Source organism: Temnothorax curvispinosus, unplaced genomic scaffold, assembly GCF_003070985.1.
Source record: "Temnothorax curvispinosus isolate PA1 unplaced genomic scaffold, ASM307098v1 QBEX01011143.1, whole genome shotgun sequence".
Taxonomy (NCBI): domain Eukaryota; kingdom Metazoa; phylum Arthropoda; class Insecta; order Hymenoptera; family Formicidae; genus Temnothorax; species Temnothorax curvispinosus.
In genome coordinates, this window is record NW_020220923.1 from 17,155 (window position 1) to 40,231 (window position 23,077).

The 23,077-nt window shown below is 41.8% G+C and overlaps 1 protein-coding gene across 1 annotated transcript; it reads left to right on the top strand.

Moving 5' to 3' along the window:
- Positions 1 to 1,293: 1,293 nt before the first annotated feature.
- On the top strand, positions 1,294 to 4,201 carry LOC112461194 (forkhead box protein D3-like). Its single transcript, XM_025026344.1, has one exon. It carries the CDS (start codon positions 1,812 to 1,814, stop codon positions 2,943 to 2,945), a length of 1,134 nt encoding a protein of 377 aa, XP_024882112.1. The 5' UTR covers positions 1,294 to 1,811; the 3' UTR covers positions 2,946 to 4,201.
- The last annotated feature ends 18,876 nt before the right edge of the window (positions 4,202 to 23,077 follow it).

Here is a 23,077-nt window from a genome sequence, read left to right on the forward strand (position 1 = left end):
TTCTCATAGATATTTTGATATAATAAATAATTTAGAATGTAAACTTCAAAATATTTTTCTACATATTAAGCCATTTAAAACAAAATGTCTATTTGTTGGAAATTTCCTTTCAGCTAAAAACGAAATTAAGAGATTATAAAATTATGAAGATAATAAATATATTCTCGCAATTTTCAAATATTAAATTAAATCAATTCATATAGTCTCGCGTTTTTAAAGTGCCGTTTAAAAAAAAAAAGAACGTCCACAAAATTGGTGTCGAAAAAGCAAAATCGCACGACGGAGAAGGTCGCGTCGCCGGCGACTGCTCGTAGATCAGTGGCTCGCGCTCCATCTTCATCGCGCCGCTCAAAGCAAATCAGCCTTCGAAGTGTTACAATTTCGCCCTCCCGCCCTCTCCACAACCCCCGCCTCGAAAGTCCCTTTAACTATCCCGCTATTTTCCTAACTCCCGTCCTAACCCCCTCCGGGGCTTTCTCCCCGTTCTCCACGTCGCTCCTCTACTCTTGCAGGGTGGAAACACGTCGGTCCGACCGGCTGGGGTGGTTTCGTCTAACGGGGTGCGAGCCGGGGTGGGGGTCGAAACGCCCGCCCATTGGTCCGCCCACGTAGGACCGAAACGGTCGCTTCAAATCAATTCGAGACTCGATCTCACCCTGTAGACGATTCTCCGCTCGCGATCGTGCACCCTCCGTCGTTCGCGAGTTCGTGGCATTCGATCTCGGCCCGTCTTAATCTTAGAAAAAGCGTGTCAATGCCAAAAGAAACTTATGACGACCCTCGAAAACGTCGCGAAAGATTCGCGCGTGAAACCTCGATATAAATCGCGAGTCGGCTTTCAGGAGACAATTTAGTTCAAATCAAAATCATTTTTAATGAGGAGGGAAGGTCGTACGATCTCGTGACTGCAAGATTATTTTATAGCAAGTGAACTGGCGAGAAGATACCGAAGATCCCATCGAGTCCGTGTGATTGGATGTTGCTGGAAGGTGCGCGATGAAATGTATCCCCGTAGACAAATCGCGGGAGACAATTTCCTATCCTTAACAATGTCTCGTCGGACGACTGATGTGTGCATCGCAGCTTGAACTTACACGAGTCGGATGGAAGTAAGACGAAGAAGCAGGACGAAGCGAAAAAGTCCCGTTATCGTTGTGGAAACAAACTATTAGCGTAAGATAGCACTCATCAAGCGGAGGATAAAGTGACGGATTGAATGTGACAGTCGCTCCGCTGAAATATATCGCAACAGAAGTAACTCGCGTGTTGTCCCGACGACGGACGATCCGCGGAAAAATTTCGTAAAGTGCGGTACAGTCATTTAATGTTCGTATAACGACACTGCAACTTGTATCACAATGTTAATGGTAACGACGAGTAAATCGTAACAATTATTTGTACCAAAGAAATTTCGTGGATAATTAACATGTGGAACTCTTGTTATATTCTGACGGATGCAGTTTTCTTCCGTGATTATGTTGGACAAGAACTGATATAACTGATTCTTGTTAAGAAGTGTTTTTGTATAAGTGAAATATTTCGTATTCGCGGACAACCCGGCACTTGGTATGATCAATCTAGAACTTATAATACGTAATTTCTTTCTTTGTTAACAACTAAATAATTTGAAGTTTTCATATCAGAGAAATACTGAAAGAAAAAAAAAGTTTTGATAAGATTTTGTATCGAGTTTGGACTTTTGATGGAGGATGAGAGCGAGCAGTAGTCTCGAAGAGTCGACCGCGGGACCGACGGCGAAATAAACGAGCACCCCGGTGGCAGGCCCTTATGCTCATGAGGCGGCGATCACGATGGAGCCACGTGCGATGATGATGTCGAACCTGTCGTGCGACGGCTGCGCGGACAGCGACCGGGATTCGGACAGTAGCAGCATGATCGTCGACCCGGTGAGTCTCGACAAGAACGACCTGTCGCCGCCGTCGCAGACGTCGTCGAGCCCGGTAATACCGAGCTGCTCGCCGGTACCAACGTCGACGTCGGTGCCGCCGTCGGCCGGCAGGAGTCGAAGCGGCGGTGGTGGTGGCGGCGGCGGCAGCGGCGGCGGGCGCTCTTCTAAGAAAACGTACTCGATGATGTCGGCGTCGAGTCAATCGGGAAAATCCGGTGGTTCCAGTCAATCGCCCTCCGGCTACGGTTCCGACAAAATGTCGTCGTCCCTGATAAAACCGCCGTACTCGTACATCGCGCTGATCACCATGGCGATCCTGCAATCGCCACAGAAGAAGCTGACGTTGAGCGGCATCTGCGAGTTTATCATGTCCCGCTTTCCTTACTACCACGATAAGTTTCCCGCCTGGCAGAACTCCATCAGGCACAATCTCTCGCTCAACGATTGCTTCATCAAGATTCCGCGCGAGCCCGGGAACCCGGGGAAAGGCAACTACTGGACGCTGGACCCATTGGCGGAGGACATGTTCGACAACGGTAGCTTCCTGAGACGCAGGAAGCGATACAAGAGGCCGCCGCCGCACTACGTGCTGCGGGACCGAGCGATCATGGCCACCTTCGCCATCTGCGGCGACCGGGGACCCTGTCCGGGTGGCGGTGGCGGTCACCCGGGTGCTCTAGCCTATCCCGGAGCCGCTTATCTATCGCCACCGCCCGGTCTGCCGTTGCTAGACTTCTCCCCGACGACCCTGGAGGCGTTGAAGCTTGGTGGGTTCCTGGAACCGCCGCCACCGCTCTACAAACCAGTGCCAATCACGGCGCCGCCGATTAGACAGATGGACCCGACCTCCACCAGGATCACGACGCTGCCGACCAGCCACACGACGAGCGTCGACAAGAAGCGCAACTTCAGCATCGACGCGCTCATCGGCAAGCAAGCAGCCAGCGATCAGAACTGCGGCGCGTTATTAGATCTCAGCCCGTCGGAGCACAGAGAGATTAGGAGCCAGGCGTCCGCCTTCTCACCGCTCGTCTAGGAGCCTGGCGACTTTTCTTTGCCAATCGACAAAGACAGATGGTGACTTTACGAAAGTATTAACTTTTTAGCACTCTATTGCGAGCTTGGCGTGATTGATAATTATTTTGGGAGGGCCAGAAGTGACATAACTAAGCGTGTTCTTATAAGAAGAATTCATAATTATTGCTATATAAAGAAGCGAGTTCCAACATTATCGACAGTTTGAATCCAGAAGCTTCAGCTTCTGCCCCTCAAAATAAAGAAATGGAAGAGAAATCGTAGTTTCTCTTCCTAGGAAGAAGAATGATAGGATTTCAAAGTGAACACTAATCGCGTTGGTGAACCGTGCTCATCAAAGATTGATCAGAGACTTGACTGGTCAAAAATGATTCGAGGAAGTTTAAAGCAATCGCACTGCAAAGGACCACTCGTTCCAGAGGCGATGGTAATTGATGTCGTTTAGCAGATATTCTTTTCGATCAATGCTGTCCAAATGAAATAAACATTTTGATCTCGCAAATGAACAGAACATGATGTCGTTTCGCAATTCAAAAATCGTTTCTTCCTATAAATCATAGTTTATTTATGGTCTACATCGAAGAAAGAAATATATGTTATTAAAGCAAAGTTTTTAAAAATTATTTATTTTTTATTATATCGTCAATGTTTTCTATATCATTTGGGCAGAATTTATCTGTAACAAAACTGTTATATTTGACATGCGTTTTGTGAAGCTCCGACACGGATTTCTGAAAATTAGCGGATGTTCGTTCTGCATGTATTAGCCGTACATTTTCGCGATAAAATATTCAGGCGATTGCAGGCGACAAGAGGGACATACGTCGAGATCGAAATTCAGGCATTGTCTGTGTTATATCCTAGTTTTTATTCGGTAAGGCGAAATGAGGGTCATGCTTCATGTAATCAAACCTGGCGAAATTCCTGATGGTCGTTTCTTACCGAGTAGGTAATCAAGATGCGTCGCAGAAACTATAGAAATACGTATGAATCGACTTAATAAAGATGTATATCGAGGATAATATAGCGCATCCCGTACATATCGGCGCATCTCTGTAAAAAGGCGTAGTGCAATAGAGCGTAGCATTTTTATTTAACAATCTGCTAAGTGCTGCTTCTTAAGACGACTAGTGGAAGATGCATTATAATTATTTTAATTCACTACTAAAATTATATTTCAATCGTGAATCTTTTTCCGTTCACTACTTTTTCTAAATTTTTTTTCGTAAAAACTTTGTTTTTCAAGAGACTGAAATCTTTATTATCACCACTATATATAATTATTTAATTATAATTGAAAAAATTTTTAGAATTATTACTAGTTTCTTTCTTTGAATATAATATTTTCTTTGGTTAATCATCCCAATAACATTAATTATTAATTATTACGAATCTCGTCAACACACAGCAACCGGAGAAGTGAAACAATAATGTACTTCCACTCGTCAAACGAGCTTTTGCGAACAAAGTTCGTCGCGCGGATAAGTTGCCCCGCGTTCCCCTCGATTTCACTTTCGTTGCCCGGATCCGTCGGTTAGGCGAACTTAGGCCGCTTCCGTATGGCCGATTAATATCGGCATTGTAAATACGAGTCCCGGACAAATATATGCGCAGCACTCTGTTATAGCGGGGAGAAGTCTTTCTTCGGTGGATTTATTGTAAAGCCGCCGCCCCGTCCTCCCAATTTAGCCGTAAGCGGTCAAGTAGACGTTTGATGTACATACAGTGAATCCGTAGCGCGATCCATACGTAATTGTGAATACCTATATGGCATTTTATGACTAGGATACGTTTTTCGTTTCGCGCGTGATGAAGTGGTCGCAGCTTTGAAGATAATGACGATCCCTAATGACGCTTTTAATTCGTTACGTTTTGCATTTGTATCCGATAAAGGAGCAATCCTGTGTGTAATCTTTAATACAAATTTCTGTCCGAAACTTAAAACAAACAAGTATAATTTAAGTATTTTAAAAATGGCAATACAAAAAAATTTAATTTGTGAAAAGAATACAAATTAATTATAAAGTGCACGTTTAGTCCTAAAGTTTCAGAAAGCTAAAATTATAAGACCTAATTAAATTTTGCGGCAAATTATAGTAAAAATTATGGAAAAAACCTTGTGCTGATAAAATCTAAATTTGTTAAAGCCAAGCACTGTCGAAATATACATGATCGATTAGTACATTAATTCAATGCTTGCACGTGAGAAGTGATGTGGCATTTAATGAAAAATACATGACGCGCTTGAACAATGCTTTTGAAAGCTCATACCAATGTATATAATTTACGTTCAATAGCGAAATTGAGATCTAGCGGATCCAAATTATTTTGATGTAAAAATAAACAAGCCTACTATTCTTACATTGCGACGGTCAGTGAAAATGTGAAAATCTTGTAACGAGCGAATATTTAGCAAATTGCAACGGTGATATACGATATATTTTATTAATCTCGTATATTTTTCAATCGTTACGAGACACGCACGCCGCGGTACTTCACTTTGTTCCTCCGCTAAGAATAAACAAGAGCGAAATCGAGATATATGTTTAGTTATAGGCTACACACATCCTATCGTTAAAAAGAATCGTCAGTAGATCTTAGTAAGTATTGTATGTGTCAAAATGATAGATTTATAATAATATGTAATAATAAAAACAATAAAGTATCGTTAAGTATAAGCGCGGCGACTGGTCTAACCCAATCTTCCCCTTATAAGCCTCTTCTTATCTGCCTCGGTTTATTCTTCGTCGATACGATAATTATACAGATTAAAATCTTACTGGATAATTAAAGGGTAGAAGCAAAAGGTCGTGTAAAAGCACCGGGTGTATCCGGCCGAGAGAAGTGAACAATTCTCCCCGTCTCTGCTTCGGTATATATAGGAAAGGATGTCGTGCGCGCGAAATAAGGCGATAACGGAAAAGACGCGAGAGAAGTCGACGGTAAAACGGTAACGCGGAAACGAAAGACGAGGAGGAGAGGGCGTACAAAGCAATATCTTGTTTACCCGCTTCTCCCGGCGCTGGCAATACGAAGCGGAAAAGAGAAGAGGGCGGCGACGGTGGAGCGCAGAATGAGTAGATTTTCATTGCAGTTTAATCCCTGTCCCCGTATCCCCCCCACACGAAGACGGTATTCTAAACGGCGATACGAAGGCAACTCTTGTCGCTTGGGGTGACGATATTACATTCCTCGATCGTGACGAAGATAACGGCCGTCACCGTCACCGCCGCCGCATCCCGCAGCACTTGGAGCATCGCGCTTAAAACGCGCCTCTCCTCCACTCCACAGCACCGGTTTTCCCTCCCTGTCATTCCGTTTCTCTTCCCGCGTTTGCTTTCCTCTCCTATTTCTCCACGCGTCGCAGAGAGGAAAATTTACGACGCGACGCGGTTTGCAAGAGACTATTAGTGTCTTGCGCACGTGAGTATACGCGCTCTTGCGTGTGCGAATCGAGAGCGATAAAAATAGCCACGTGCATCGAGCATTTTGAGTACAAATGCAGCTGAGTCAATTTATCTTTTATCTGTTTAGCGTGGCGTAATTTAATGTTGCTGTTATAGGTAATCTTGTAAGAATCAGCGCTTTGCAGGAAACCCGCTTAGAGCGATTAGATCAATTAATTGATAAGCGAAAGCGATAAAACAAATTGTCTTTCGTATCTTTCTGTACGGGTATGATACTTGATCGCAATTTCAATACGGGAATAAAATCAATATTGTAGAACTTTGTATTGATATTGCATTTGTCAGTGATAAGACTATCAAACGTGCTAATTCATTGTAGGACAACTGGTTTTCTCGTCACATAATTTCTTTTTACACCCCGTAATTGATTAACACATCTCATAAATCCGTCATATAGCAAGTGTCATATTAGTTTTATTTTTAAATAAAAAAAAAAGGTTAATGTTTACCAAATAATGACGCAAAACTAGCATTGCAAATTGCAAATTTCATTATGAAATCGTTAGATTTACATGTATTACGAGATTCACATTAGACCGCACAGATTTATGACACGTGTGCGTAAGACTTGCACGCGTGCTCCGAATAACGATGATGCTACAGTTTACAAAAGCAACTATTATTGCATTATCTCAAACGCGTTGCATGTAGGTAAACGCTATATCTCGCGAGGTGATAAAATAATTGCGCGCGTGCGATAAGAGGGTCGAGGAGTCCAGGGTCGAGAAGGAAAATTCAGAGGTAGGTAGATAGATAGATAGACACTAAATCGTAGATAAACATTTACCAATAATTTAATTGCGCTGAAAGAGTTCGACTTAGCGCAATTTATCAAACAACGCTCTTAGACGATTATTTATAACACTGCAACGTTATCGCTCATTCGTTATGTATTTCAAATGATTCGCGATTTCAGCATACTCGTTTACATTGTCAAGCTTCTAATTAAAATCAATATCTGTAATTAGAAATTTATAAAAAATTTCTCACTAAAAAAAATTCCATTTAGAATAAAAATATATAATTCTCGTTTAGTTAAAACAATGATCGTATTACGAATATAAATTACATAGAACAGATTTTCTTATAGAGAAAGAAACTCCACTTATTCAATTAATTTATAAATAAGTTATAAGTTTCACTTCTCGTTTGTCGTATTTCATTCCGTTCAGCAATCACAGTATAATTTTAAGCATACTCTATCTTAACTTAACTAAGCTGACAGTAATTTCGATACAAATGCTAACGGACATCCTATAAGCTGCTTTTCTTTGTCTAAACGTAAAGGACATAACTGGTAGACAAGTTACAACTATCTCAACTCGCGATGAGCATAAGTAGGTAGTCAGCGGGAAAAACGAAAGGGCGGGAGGAAGGGAGAATCGTATATCGTTGTCACGATCGTGGTTCTTCGCGCGTGCAACACCCCTTTAATCGTCCGTCAAGTGTGTGTGCATTCGGAATGCAATATATCCTGTCGGCCACGTGCCGTTCACGTGCCGCTAAGTGTTTGTTTCGGTTTGCATTGTCACCACGGATACAAGCGCGGCGCCCGTGCCAAAGGCGTGTGCCGGCCCGTATACTTACAGGGGGGATGAAGAAGGAGGAGGTGAGTCTCGCGCGTCGCCCCCCCTTTCATAACTCTCCTCGCTCAGGGGGTAAATAACGTGCCGGTGGTTGACAATTAGAAGCGATGGGAACGAGGTTCATTATGCGAGGAGAGAGAAGATCCCTCTGATCCGTCGAGCGTACCCGTGAAACGCGGAAATATTTTCGATCTGGGTGCACCAATTCTTATCCCCCCCTGCCTCTCTTCTCCCTTCTCTTTCTCACAATCAGTATCAATCGGGGACTCGAACTTTTCTGTTCGCATATCAACCCATTGAAAATTACTTCATTCAAAAATGTCGAAAAGAATTTTTAACAACGATCTTCGAGAGAGGAAGCGACCTTTTATTTATTGCTTTACTCTGATTATAATTGCAAAATAATGAAATCTGTAAGATCGGTAGTAAACATCTTGGGCATGTACAGATGTTGACGACTCACTCAGTAGAAGCCAATAGCATTATGTGAGTTTAGAACCATGTTATGCTGTGCAGCATAAAGTACCGCAAGTTAAAATCTTATTTATAGATATTAATACAATAATCACAAATTAAATTATTAATGTATTTTATTTGCCGATTACTATTCTTATTTAAAAAAAAATGCAAATTATTAATTACAATATGCAATTTATATTAATCGAAAAGACGTAAGGGCTCTTTGCGTAGAAACTCGACAAGTTCAACTGCGCCATTGAGCTATCAAAGCGGGACGACGCGACCAAAGAAACGCACAGGATCAGCCGTGCTTGGTTTTATCGCGGAAACTTAGCGCTGAAGAGAGAAACGATGGAAAGTCTTCTTCGTTGTCGAGGGTAAGCGTGAAGCGAAGAGAGCATTAGCTACGGTCACACGTACATGCACAAAACGGTGCTTCAACAGCATGGTGTGGTGTGGAGTGGAATGGTAATAAGTCGCCGGGACGGTGTACACACAAGGTAGAAGGGATCTGATAGTCAGCTACTTCGCTTTCTGTCTTTCTGGAGCAGAGAGAGAGAGAAAGAGAGCGAGAAAGCGAGAGAGGAAGAAAGAGAGAGAGAGAGAGAGAAAAGCAGCAGGCAATGACCAATATTATGATAATTCGAGCCTCTTGCGTTTTATCCGTCCGCGTCCTCCTCCGCTTCCTCCGTCTACTCTTCTCGCCACCCTCGCGGAGCGAGCACTCCGCTCACCCTTCCTCCCGCACCACCGGAAGCAAGGGCGGCGGCAGCCATGTTTCGGAGGCGCGGGCGTGGCCTTCCGGTTGCCCGGGGCAACCAGCGTTATCCGGATATCGACCTGGGAGCGACGAGAAGGGTGGCTAGGCTTCTGTCCGGGAGGGAAAATGTTATCACTGCTTTGTGGTGGCTAAGATAGCAACCCGCCCTTCCCCGTCGTTCCTGCGAATCTCTCTCTCACTCTCTCTCTTTCCTCCACTCCGTTCGCTCCTCTCCTCTCCCTCGTCCTGTCATCGTTGTCCTCTCCCTCTCCCTGCTTGCCAGCGGATCCTCTTCCCTCCTGCGTGATCCACCGCGTTGGCCGTCCGCGCGGAAGTCGCGGGACCCATGTATCCTTGGAATGTGCGGGCACGGGTGGCCCCTATATGTCATGAGTGCGTGCGTGCGTGCGTGCACGCACGCGTATATCTCTTGAATCGTATTACGTTCTTGCGCTTTAGGAGTTTCCGCGCAAATATGTAACGAAAATCTCGTGTTTAAGGAAGGATGATTTTCTCCAGCAATAATGCTATCAAAGTTATGACGAGTTATTGGGTATTCTTTGAAATACTGGACCTGAAAGTACCCGATTGAAGACAACTCAATATGTGACTTCAGTTGCGTGATTTGAGCAAAAAATTTTTGAATATTGATAATTTAGAATTATCAACGTAAGAAATACGTAAGAAATTGATATAATTAAAATTGAAATTTTAGAAAAAAAGATAAAAAATTGCCGCAAGAGACAGAGCGTACACTGTCATTATTTTTGATAATATTGTAATTTGTGTTTTTCTATAATATCTGCGTGTCCGAGTTGACAATTCGAGACAACCGCACAAAAACTTGGAGAGTCACGATTATTTGAAATATTTCTTAAAAACTTAACGTAACATAAATGTATAGCAAAAATTAAGGCACCATATTTGAGTACAACGTATATTTGAGTATTATAAACGTTTGTCCGAGACGAAATTACAAGGATCTCGAGGCGATTAAGGGTGAAATCCTGTCGCGCTCTCCTAACAGAAGGAGGATATCGTGTACCGCGTACAGTCCTGGCATACTATGGAATTCTGAGAACGTGTGCGAGCCAAGGATGATATTAGATTCTTGGACAAAGTTTTCGCTTGGTCGAGGTCTCGAGAGCAGCAGCCGGAGACTGCTCGTCCCTGAGCAAGGACGCGTGTTATCCTTCGGCATTGATTTCTTCCCGGCTTCTTCGCCGCCGTTGCTGCGGCGACAGAGAGCCGAGAAATTTTGTTCGGAGCGTGGGCTCCGCTTAATCTCCTCGCGCGTTTTCCTTGTAGCCCACCTAATTTTAATTACGTCTTAACATATCGCCCTTTCACATTAAAACGTTCATTATTTCAAAATCTTTTTCCAATCTTTTCAAGCGATATTCCGCGATCTCCTTCTATAAAATTATTGTCTAATGATGGATTCTTTAAAGAAGTTATAATTTATCTTCCTTTATTAAAAATGTTGAGATGCACTTGAATATCGAAGAAAATTTATTATCAAATCTATATTAATATAGTTACTAATATATTATAAAATTAAAAACTTATTTATCGAAGTTGGAAATAATACACAGCAACTTGTAAACAAAGAAATTACACTCATTTATGTATCTTACCGAGAAAAAGCTAAAGTGAAAGGAAAGAATAATTTTCTCTGAGGAGATTAGAAAATATTCGCCGGCACAGAACAAAACGAGACGCTGGGAAAAGGAGCCCGATATTTATAATGTATAGCTTCCTTGGGAAAGTTCAGGCATGTGTCTCAAAACTTTTGGCCGCTTTTGCGCCGATATCGAAGTCGTTTCCGCAAGTAAAATAAAACTATACGAATATATCAAATACCGACGTACATACGTAGTCGGAATACAGACGAACGAGATACGTTCGATACTCTCCTTTTATCCTTTAGAAAGTTATTATTAATAAAAAGTTTCAAACACAATGCAATAATCTGAATCATGTAAAATCGATAGATATATTTCTCATTAGAAAATTGGCCGATTTTAGAAATTGAACGGACTCAACTTTTCCATCTTAAATACATTCTAGTTCGAGAAACGGTAGGTTCGAGTTTCGGTTTCTACAGTTTAACGGGTTCTTGTCACGCGATCGATATTATACGTGACCGCGTATTTACAAATTTAATTTTACCAGCGAAATAACCATCACGAGGTGTGGTCCGCGCGATGTCACGTCCGAGCGAGCAGCCCCCGCTCGTCTGGACGCGTTTGGATGAGCGCGCGTAAACAGGCAGAGAGGCGCAACGAACGAACGAACGAACGGAATGATCGAACGAATGGATCCACATACGCACGCGGTGCGTAAGGTCGGTCGCGAAATCCCCGTGGGAACAGACACTTGGCTTCGCGTTTAAGGATGTGCGCGTACGCGTGTGCATACAGAGGCGCAGTTTAATGCACTGTTTGCTGTTTGCGCTTCGTACTAATGGCCGGGCTTAGCGAGATTTAAATTTGTCGGTGAGCGAGCCGGGGGATCGCGTGCCCCCCGGCTGAAGACGGGCCACGTCGGGACGATTTAAACTTCTCGGTCCCGGAGTAATAATTCGGCCGAGTTACACAGCCCGCGGGCCACGAGCTTAATTCTTCGTGTGTTGTCACCGTTGGAAATGCGCGCCGTTCTTACTACTTAGAACTCCGGCAGAACGCCGCGGCATTTTAATAGGCGGGTCATCCCGAACGAGTTCGCAGCACCGAAGTTGCAAAAATTTTCTTGGAGGAAATCATCTGTCGCCACGAGATTCTCATTGATGCACAAAGAACGTGTAAATTTTCTATTTAAATCCTACAATTTCGTATAGACTCGAAATTATTTGAATAGATTTGATATCATTTCTGTCAGGATTAATTTAATCTTTACGCATTTAACTATGCGTTTCTTGTTTAATTTTACGAATATTATGTACTCTTAAATCCATCCGGATTCTCTTCACTGTTCACAATTCGATATATAGTGTTAAAAAGCTTATTTTCAAAAACAATATTAAATTCATATTTTTAAAAAATTACGTACGCTCTTATACAAACTCCTCACAAAAGATCTCGATTTTTTGTAAATGCAAGTTTAAGACGATTTGGGGAAAGATAAGCTCTTCGATCGTGCATAGAATACTATCTCGAATTGCAGATCGTTTAAAGTGGGCTTTATACCGGTCTCAATACCTGTAATTCTAGTGGAATAGCGTGCGCTGAGATTTTCAACGAGGTTTCGGTGAATGCGCGTCAAGCGGGCTCGCAGCGGTGATTCGTGCGCGTCGCCAAAGGCCGAAGAACACCCCTACAGTGTGCGGGGCTGCTGAACACGATACGAGGGGTGCTCGGTCGAGTGTACGTCGACGCGGAGCCGTAATTGTTTTACTCCCTGACGAGAGAAAGAGAGAGAGAGAGAGAGAGAAATGGAGAGAATGAATCTCTCGTTCTCCCTCCTTCTCTCTTCCACCCTCTCTCTCTCAATCTATTTCGTCTGTATCCCCGCAGCCACTCTCGTTTCATCCCGACGCGACGCCACCCGCAGCGTGCCTATCATGCGCCACTAATGCCTAACAGGTTAACGTCTCGCATGATTATTCTATTGCCCCACGCGCCCCTACTCCCTTCCGCGCTAATTCGAGCGGCTTTAATCGTAATATTTTCCGTCCCCGTCCCAAGAGCCGGAGCGATTTTCCCGCGGTTTTTTACGTCCTCCGCGGCTCTCGAAATTAATCTACAAGATAATCGACGATTACGAAGAATTTCAATATCATGCTGGTGTAACATTGTGACTTGAACTTTGAGAATTCATTCGTGAAAAGATTATATATCATTTTCTATTTATCATGTATAAAAGAAAAGAGTTTATTGCATTTTTTGCGCAGCAGAAATTATCTTACCTTATTTTTATTATTTTTTTATTGTCCCTATTACTTTGAATTTTATTAATTAAATACAACTGTCAGTATACCGTCTTCATTATTTTTCTTTGAGGAAAAAAAAATTTGACGCGACACGGCCGACCGAATTAAATTCGATGTGAAATTAACTCACGGCTTTCAGATGATTAAAATTTGCGCGCATACATCAGCGTGTAGCACGCTCGATTATCCGCGCTAAAATTGTGAAAAATTATTGCTTAACTCCGCGATAAATTGTTTGCATTAAATTAACAAATATACATTGCAAATACGCGCGGGACGCACAAAAGCCGCGCCGCGTTCGGCAGCCACGTTAAATTAAAAAATATATATCATTAAATTACAAATATATCCATGTCGGATATTATGTGCATGCGATTCGCGCAAGCGTTTTTTTTTTTATTAAATTGCACACAATCTGTTTGCATCGACGAAATCGCGTCGCTTCGTCTCTTACCGGATTTTTCAACGACCATTATTCGACGATTATCGATCGTACATTTCAATACGGCACGAGAGAAATTTTCGGAAAAACATCAGACATGTCAAACATTAATTTAATCTATATGTTAAAAATCCTTGTAAAACTATACACGTAATTTTACATAGATTTTGTAGAAATAATTTTCAAAGTAAAAGTGACACTAAAAATGTATATATTTTTATACGAGTGACGCGATAATAAAAAATGTAATACTAAAAAAATTATTAATCGGCGGTTTGCTATTTTTTTTACAGAGTACATTCATCGAATTTGTTAAGATCACATAAGAGCGTTTACACAAGTATTTAGCATGAGTTATTAAATGAAATCCAATCCTGTTAATATATCTAGTGTAGTAATACTCATTAAAATAAAGTAAAACAAAGTTCATAATCGTCTATCTTGCGAAAAGTCTTTCCAAGCTTTACCGCAGAATGAAGTTGTTTATGCGCGGTGCCACGATCAAAAGGTCCGTCGATTGATTCGCGAAACCGCGATGGCGCATTCGCCGACGGCGCGACGAGAGGAAAGCCGGACGAACGTCACAAATGACCGTCGAGCAGATTTCGATACTCGGGCTTATTTCCGTTAGACCGGCATGGCATCCGATGTCCGCTACGTTCGGCTCACATCGAATGCTTATCGAGCGAGCGATCAGCCGCGATGTGCTCGACGTGCACTCGCGTTCCCGGTCAATGCGAGCCGAATGCACCGCATTCGAACGACAATCGTTTGCAGCGAGCGAGTTTCGCAAACCAGCCGACCGTTATTATAATCGGGCTCCGATCGTTTACAAACAGTGTCGATTCGCGTCGAAGACGTCTTTCTGGTTTGGGGGAACTCGAATCATAGCGAATTACGATTTTTAAGATATTTGCGTACGCGATTAAATGCGGTAATGATGAATGTGTTGTGATTTTGCAGAAAAAATTGATTAAATATTCGATTTAATATCGGACACACTGATATAGAAATTACATAGAAATTACAAAGAATAACAAGACAAAAAGAATTTAATTTTTAAACTATATAATTTTAATAAATTATATAGATAGTTAAATTTAGGATGTGAATGAGGTGTATATAACGTCTTTTTTTATCTTCTTTTTAGCAACGCTACTCATAAATAATTTTCCACATTATTATTCCGTGCGTTGACTCACTGTCTGCGAGACGGAATGTTCACTTGGTGATTATTTTATCGCGATTATGGTATCGCGCGCGAGAAGAGCAGACGGGAAAATAAAATAGCGACGCGGAACGCGCGTATAACGCGAGATTATTGATTTCTTTGGCCGCTTTTTACCGTACGCGCTTGTCGCGTTTAATCCCGTATAAAATACTTGGTGTTCCCCGGGGCGCTCTTCCCCAGTTTAAAACTGCATTCGCGTTTAATTCGAACAACCGGCAGCCGGGAAATGGCGCGGCAGCGTGCAGCCTGCCGGAAAATCGAAGTAGAAAACTTCGCAATTAGTCCGGCCACCCCCCTTTTGCTACCCCGCGCCGTCTTTTCGGCGGCGACGCCGACGGCGGCGGTAGCCGAAGTAATTAAACGTCGGCCAATTAAACTCCTCATAACATTTTTATAAACTTCCGTATACGCTACCCATGCTTGACGGAAACGCGCGACAGATCGTTATTCTGCGAGTGTGCGGATTGAAAGCTGATGCATTCTCTGAATATTTTCGTGATAGCATCGGAACAGTTAATAATATTGAAATAATAATGGGAAATATATAATATATTGCGCATATCTTAAACGTTTGACGAGAGGAATATTTTGCTGTTAAAATCTAGAATGGTTTTTAAATGTGTCTATTTTAAATGCATGAAAGAGATGAATCATGTGGCTAATTTAAATGCAAATTCTTGCTGCCGCAAGACACACCGCCGTTGTGTGTTTTCAAAAAAGACAAACGACTAACGCGTTAAATGGTTTATCGCATTTGTATATTTTTAATATGCAAAATTGTATATTACCTTTGAGTATGAAAGTATATCATTTGTACAAAAATAAATTAGATACATTTTGGTGACGCACAACGGCCAAATGTGATATAGACTGTGCCCAGTCGCGTATTATAGTATACGGGAAAAATACACCGGTAAGTGCATCACCGGTGGTGCACAATGTTACGAACGTGTTAAAGCCAAACCGAAAAGCGGACACGTGGTTACGGTTGCAAACGAAATTATGCGGCGAAACTATGATGCGCCGACCGTCGACGGCCGCGCGCGCGCGACTGGCTGTTTAAAGTTCATAACCGGCCCGGTAGTTTATCGGCCCACGGCCCGTAAATCCGATTACAAGAACAGATTTATTTTGACTGGCGCACGTGACCCAACAAAAACGCGGGCCGGCCCTTAATCCACTTTCGGCGCGAATTGAAACGCCGCACCTGCTCGCGACAACAGATGCGTTTACCGCGACAGATTATCGCTCGTTCATAGAGAGAAAGAGAAAGAGAGAGAGAGAGAGAGAGAGAGAGAGAGAGAGCTTTCTCCTCGTGCAGGGGACCTGTCATGTGCTGCAATACGTGTTTTATTACTTTTCATAATGTATTCCGACGCACGCACTTTTGTAACAACCCCTTATACGGTCCTCATCAAAATGTGCTTTCTAAATCGTTTCGACTGTCTTTTCAAGTGGCATATTTTTCAATATTTTGGGCTACCAATTATCTTATAATAACATAAATTAGCATGTTATATATACTCTTTATTACATTATGTAAACTTTTTTAACGACATGTGTGACTTAAATAGTTAAAATTGATTAAAGTTTGATGAATTTTTATTGACATTTTTATTAATTATATTAGCAATATAATAAATATAATAGTCAAGTAATAATTAATGGTTAATTAATAGATATGAATCAACATAATTTTTCCTAGTACTTTTCGTTCCCTGAAAGTTATTGAATAAGATATTTAGTATTGGCATCGCTCCACGAATTTGGAAAATAGTTCGTCATTGGCGTTATCGATTGGCGATTCAATAGGAGCCGATAGACAGTCGCTTCTATTACCCGGCCGCATGGAACTATTTACTTCTAATAACCGTTCTCCGAGGCAATAATTGCGATCCCGAAATGGAAATGGCAATGCGGCCATCGAATCGGGCCCGAATCCCTCGGTGATGCACGACGATCCCGCAAACAAATCTACTGTCGCGCCCCACAGTTTTACGATCTAATGCCCAGTCGTAATTTATAGCGATCAACCCCCGTCACCGCGTACTCGCCGGACGAGAGGGTCGTTAATGGTGATGTCGTTGGTCGCACAAAGCGCCGAGAATCATTTATTTCAAAGTGATCCCCAGGTATCAAGGAAGATAACCGAGCTCATAAGCCACCGCACGCGCGATGACAATGCCGCGCCGCCGTCGCTTCGAGAATAATTCATAAATATCCACAAGGACGGGGGCCTTGTTTGCCCGATCGGCACAAATTACGGTTTCTATATTTTCGTCCGTATTCATATTTAGCACCGCCCATATAATGCTGAATTTTATTTGTCTTGTTCGAAGACTGCGCACAATGTCACGGGGTGAAAGTCGCGCTTATGTAGCGTTAAATGTGAGATATAAATAACTTTACCTACCGTGAGTATTATTGCTGATTTGACAGCGTGCAAATGAGTGAGAGTTTTTAGATTAAAATAGCTTTGAGATCAAAATTGGTATAATTTCAGTGATTTGTATGTTTGACGATATGGCGTATAATAAAACGGAAAAAGTTAGCGATATAGTTTGAAGCTTGCTGTAGCGTGACAATTCTGTGTTTGCATTATGAATATAGATAAAAAATGCAATACGAGATTTATACATTTAATATACGGTATTGAATGATTTAAAGACAAACAAGATAAAAAAAAGTTACGCACCAAGTAAAAAAAGATTTTTTAACATATTGGAAGAGAGAAAAATTATTGAACAAATTAATAAAATATCAAATAGAACGAACGCTGTGCCAAATGCTTTTATCATTTAAAATTTTTCCAATGTGCTTGTTTCGATAAATAAATCACCAGTGAAAAATGTATTTAATAAAAAAATACGCAAAAAAATATTTTCTCAGCGATTAATGCATTCGATAATTCCGGCCTTCGTTTAAAATAAGATTCGAATGGTACGCTCAATGGAAGATATCAATTTAGTGCAATTCATAATAACTTGCACAGAGTACGGCAAACACGTTGAATAGTCGCGTTGTGGAAGGCGATGTCATCTGCTCCGCTCGCCGCTTTCCGCGTTCTTTTGCCCGTTTCTTTGTTCGTTCTTTCAACAGTTCTTTTCCCTCCCGCCCCCTGATACAATCAACTTCAAGGGTGCACGAGAAACGAGGTAGCCATTTATCCGCTACCCCAGGAGTAACCAAGCGGGGAAGTCCAAGAAAACCGGGTGTCCCGCCATTGTCGCGACTTTTTTTTCACCAGGATCGGAGGGAGATATTTTCGTGCCCCATGAGCATATTATTTTTGTAATCTCACGTTACTTATTGTTAGATAATTTTAATTATAGCAAGAACAATGAAGATGAAGAGTATTTATAAAAACAATTAATTTTAATTATTAAAATATTTTTCAAGATAACTTTTTCTCTCAAAAATGGATAAAAAAAGATAAAATAATAAAAATTTTTCTACAAAATTTAAAACGTTTTAAGCATTTTTACGTAACGATATCTCTTTTCTAAGAATTTCTATATCCTATTCTAAATTAAATTAACAATTTGCAAAAAATAGAACTGATTGCCATAAATTATAACAAATATCATAAGTTCTAAAGCTAAATGTACATATATTTTTATATCGATTAATGCGAAAATATTACACATGATTAAAGATTGGACAAATCATTATTTCTTCGGTGCATGCCGACAGTTTTCGGGATTGCGACAGAGCGAACATTTCGCGAACGGCATCATCGGCGCGCGCGTGCTTGTAGATGTGTACGTAGCTTAAAACGCCCACAATATCAGGTTGCTGAGCGACCCGCCGCTCTCGGAGGAAAATTTAATTTCAGCTGACAACATCCTGTTCCGCTACACACTGCGCTCAGCATTCTACAAAATCGCATGCGAGATGATAGCAGCTCGCAGGCGCGCCAAGCTTTTCTCGATGATAGCTCGTTTTCCCCGCACTAGATCTACCGATCGTTCCCCACACGCCAGCAGATTCTTGCGCCGTTATTTACCTCCGCGAATACGTAGCGTGCCGAAGAAGAATCGCGAATATATTTACAGCGGATATGGCGTGTAAAATTTTGAATCGCGATTAAAATTGAATTTCTACTTTGTCGATCTGTTTTTTTTTTCCCACGCAAATTAAAACTCGGGGAAATTATTAAACAGAGAGAGAGAGAGAGAGAGAGCAACAGCCATAAGCAACGTTTTGTCACTTTCTAAAAGTAACCCTGCACTCCGAATAAATTTAATTCGTGCAGCTGCAAAATGTGTAGACGAAAATATGTTACTTCTTTAGGTTTAAATTGTTTCGTACATTTTGTCCCCTTTCTCGCTGCCGGCGTAACACGCGTCGTAACTAGATCCACGAACGACTGACACTTTGCAGAAAAAGACCCATCCATTTCGTTCACCGATGTAATAGAGTTACAGCGATTCAGCGAAATATCTGTATGTCCCGGGAACAACGGTCGATCCGGGGATTCTCGAATTACCGCGCGTAAGGTACATCCGTACATCCGCTTGTTGAAGTGCATTTGGATCTCGCGGCACGTCCGTACGTGCAAAGATTGTTGATGCAAGAACGTGGAGGTATCCGCTGAGTAATATCGATGAAAATTTTTGGACGACCGTATAATTATAGCTGCCGCAATGTGGAATTAGATTTGCGGAAGACTATCGGAGTAACGCAAGTTTGCCACGCGGTAAGTATCTCTTGCAATGTAATTATCGATCCGACCTATATGGGAAACAAATTACATTCGCATTTTCGCACGAAAGTATTTCCGTGTCAAGGATAGGTCTTTATTGGAACGACGTGCGATCTCCTGATAATTAACTTCGTAAATTAAAAAGTAGTGGGTGGTATAAAGGAACAAGAGTTGTCTTTTTTGTTTTAGAAATCGCTATTTATATCTTACTCTTTTATTTATATAAGAGCTGGGAATTAAGAACACTTATGAATGTTACTTTGTTATAGGTTGTTCTAATATCAACCCCTGTCCTTGGATATTCGCTAATATTTCTCATCTCGTCGTAGGTCAGCAGCCTCCCTGTCTTTCGTGCGCTTCTCCGGAGAGAGGCGACAAGCGTGTGCCCTCCGAGGGGCCCCACAGCCCCCACATTCCCCGCCGTGCGTGCCCGGAGCGCGATTTATGCGACTGGAAAATACCTCTCCGGAAGCTGAGGCTGACTACAACCATTATTTGTTCTAGTTCGCCGTCGTCGCGGTGCACAGTCATACCCCGATTCCTCGTTTACCTCGCGCGCGTCCCCCTTCACTCCCTCAGTGCCCCACGCGACCATTTTCTAACCAGACCTGGACCCCACCTCTTCCCCGGTTGGCCTCGAGCAACCATCCGCGACCTCCCCATCCTCCTCCACCTCCTTCTTCTCGCCGTATCCTCCCTACGCGCGCGTTTCGCATATATATCCCCGAAACCTCCGTCTCTTCCCCCTACTTTCCTCCGTCCGTCATCTCCCTCCTATATATCCGCCTCTCCACCACCCGTCCGCGTCGTCTCTAGCCCCTCGGCGCGCCGACGTAGCCTCGCGCTACGTCTATTTATCCACCTAGCGGTATGATATTACACCCCGGGGCACACTTTGGGGATTTCCCCCACCCCATCGGCAGCCGAGAGAGTCGAGGGTGCCCCCCTCGGAGCCACGCCCAATCGCGAGCCGGCAGTCGTGCACCGCTCCGGCTGTTTCCAGAGCCGAGTCCATTGGCCCGCGCTGACTTTGCGTCATCGCCACCCCGTCGTACGCCGGCACCGCGTGCGTTTCACGGACGACGAGGCTCTCTCGTATCCACCGCCGCCGCCGCCGCCGCCGCGACTCCGCGGACCGCTCGTGGAACAGAGGGATGAAAGAGGGAGGGGGGGGGGCAGAGAGGGAAAGATAGGGAGACTCGCGCGACGAAGAGGGTGTTGAAATTTAGAAGGCTTCATTTGGTCCATTCTTCGGCCGTCGCGGCGCGGCAAACTGTCGCAGTTACGGCGCTTATACTTGAATTCTCCCTTTCTCTCCCTCGCTTTCACCCTCCGCTCCCATCTCTCCTTTCTCTAGTTTTCTTTCTTTTACTATTTCTCTCCTCGCTCTCGGCGAGCCAGTGGATTTTCCTAGGAAAAATCTCTGTTCGCTCGCGATATTGGATTCTTATGCGAAGTACATTCCGATTTTGTACACGTATTACCAAATATTTTATTACGAAATATTTTTGCACGCAAAATAACGCGCGTTTTCTTTATACCCGATACGATCTGGTTGAATGTGCATGGAAATGTGTTATTCTTTAACTTTGGAGAGAATAAGAGCTTTGTTATGTTTAACTCTTCAACGCGCTTAATCGTATCTTTTAACGCAAAATATGTGCATATACCTATTTTAATCGCTTTATGTTTACTCTGTTACCTAAATATTTTTTATATCGCATAATATATTTTTGCTATTAAGATGTTCTCTATATATCCACGTTTGTTTAATTCATTAAAAATTCTTAATTATTATAATACAAACGATAAACATACTTTGATATTCAATTCGCAGACCCACAGGAGGTCAATTAGAATCTAAATCTTCATAATCATTGTTGTAATATATAACATATATTAATACGAAATTAATTTAATATGATAAAAGATTTTCTATATAATAAAATTTTCCCTCCCATCACTTTTATGGCTACTGTGCTGAATATAAAAAAAAATCTCGGATTAGATCGCATATACCTATATATTAAAAAATATTAAAGCGACGATAAAGCGCGAACGATCGCAAATACCGCAAATCTGGGTTAAAAGGGCGACTTCGACTCGATGGCTTTTGTAGATACCGAGAGGAAGGGTTTAATGTGAAGTTCCCGCCGTATATACGTTCTCGGAGTACGTTGAGTGCCGTAGATGACGCAAACTCGTTTGCAAGATATTCTTCCAGCATTCGTAAAGAGCATTCTTGAAAAACACGCGCGCTCTGACAACTTGCCGCCCTATACTCGCAGATAAGTTATGAGAAAGAGGAGAGAACTATAACGGGGACTATATCTCTCCCGTAGCATAGCGTGCATAAGTGTGAATAAACAATTTGTACAAAGTATAGGGTCGGAAATGGCGCATCGGATCTTTTCTAAATTTCAGCACGTACATAAAAGTTTTTTTGAAAGCATTCCATGTATTTTATGGTGGCAATTTCTTTTCATCATTTGGGATTCTATTGTTATAATAAAATAAAGTATTAAAGAGATTTCTTTTTGTTAGCAAAAAGTTACTAGATTTTTCATACTTAGGAAGTGTGAGAAGTAAAATAAAAATTAACAGATTATTATCACCGATTTACTCATTAAATCTGGAAGACCAATTTCTCCGCAACGAAATTTTCTCTCCCGCGCGTTATAGGGTAACATCTAAAAGTCAAGTAGACAAAAAGGGCATCGATCCGGTATTCAACTGGACAGAGCAACGCTATTTCGTTAATTTTGAACGGTCGCAAAAGTTTCAGGAATGCATAACGTGAACTAGACAAAGAGCAATTAAATTCAAAAAGCGCGCTAACGTTGATAATAATATCAAGTGGAGTTGAATAACAGTTATATGTCAAGTTATTTATCAAGGTGTTATGTGCGATCTTCCAGGCTTTTCATCTCCCTCTCTTCGCCGCACAATGCGAGACAAAATATTCAAAACGTAACGCTTAATTCTGTTTATATTTAATTCTACAATCTATATAATTAATTTTATAATTGCGGTGAAAAAATTGTCTTTTTAAAAGAATAGAAAGATCCAGCTGACTCTAAAATTTATTCATCCCGCTTCAATAATACACAGAGAATAATAAAACAACGATATCTTTCGTAGCTGAATAAATACAAACGTAACGTAATCAACTCCACAATTAGTAGATGATTATTACCAAATTTCGAGTCTTTCTTCGCGAAGAAGAAAAATTAATTTCGCGAGATATCTTTTCTTCGATATAGAAAAACTCCATCGAGTTTCAAATCAATTCGTCTGAATTAAACAATTGCGGAAATCAAAGAGAGACGCGGAGCGTTTCTTCACAGAGTCATTCTCATCTCGCCTGATCGAGCGATTTCCACACAGAGAAAAAAAAATATATTTTAATCCAAAAAAATATTCATTAGGTGGCATCCTAACAACTTATTTACTTAATATAATACACATATTTATTTAGAGAATTAGATATTTTTATTTACTTAAAATAAAAATATCCAATTCTAAATAAATATGTGTAAAAAGTAAGTAAAT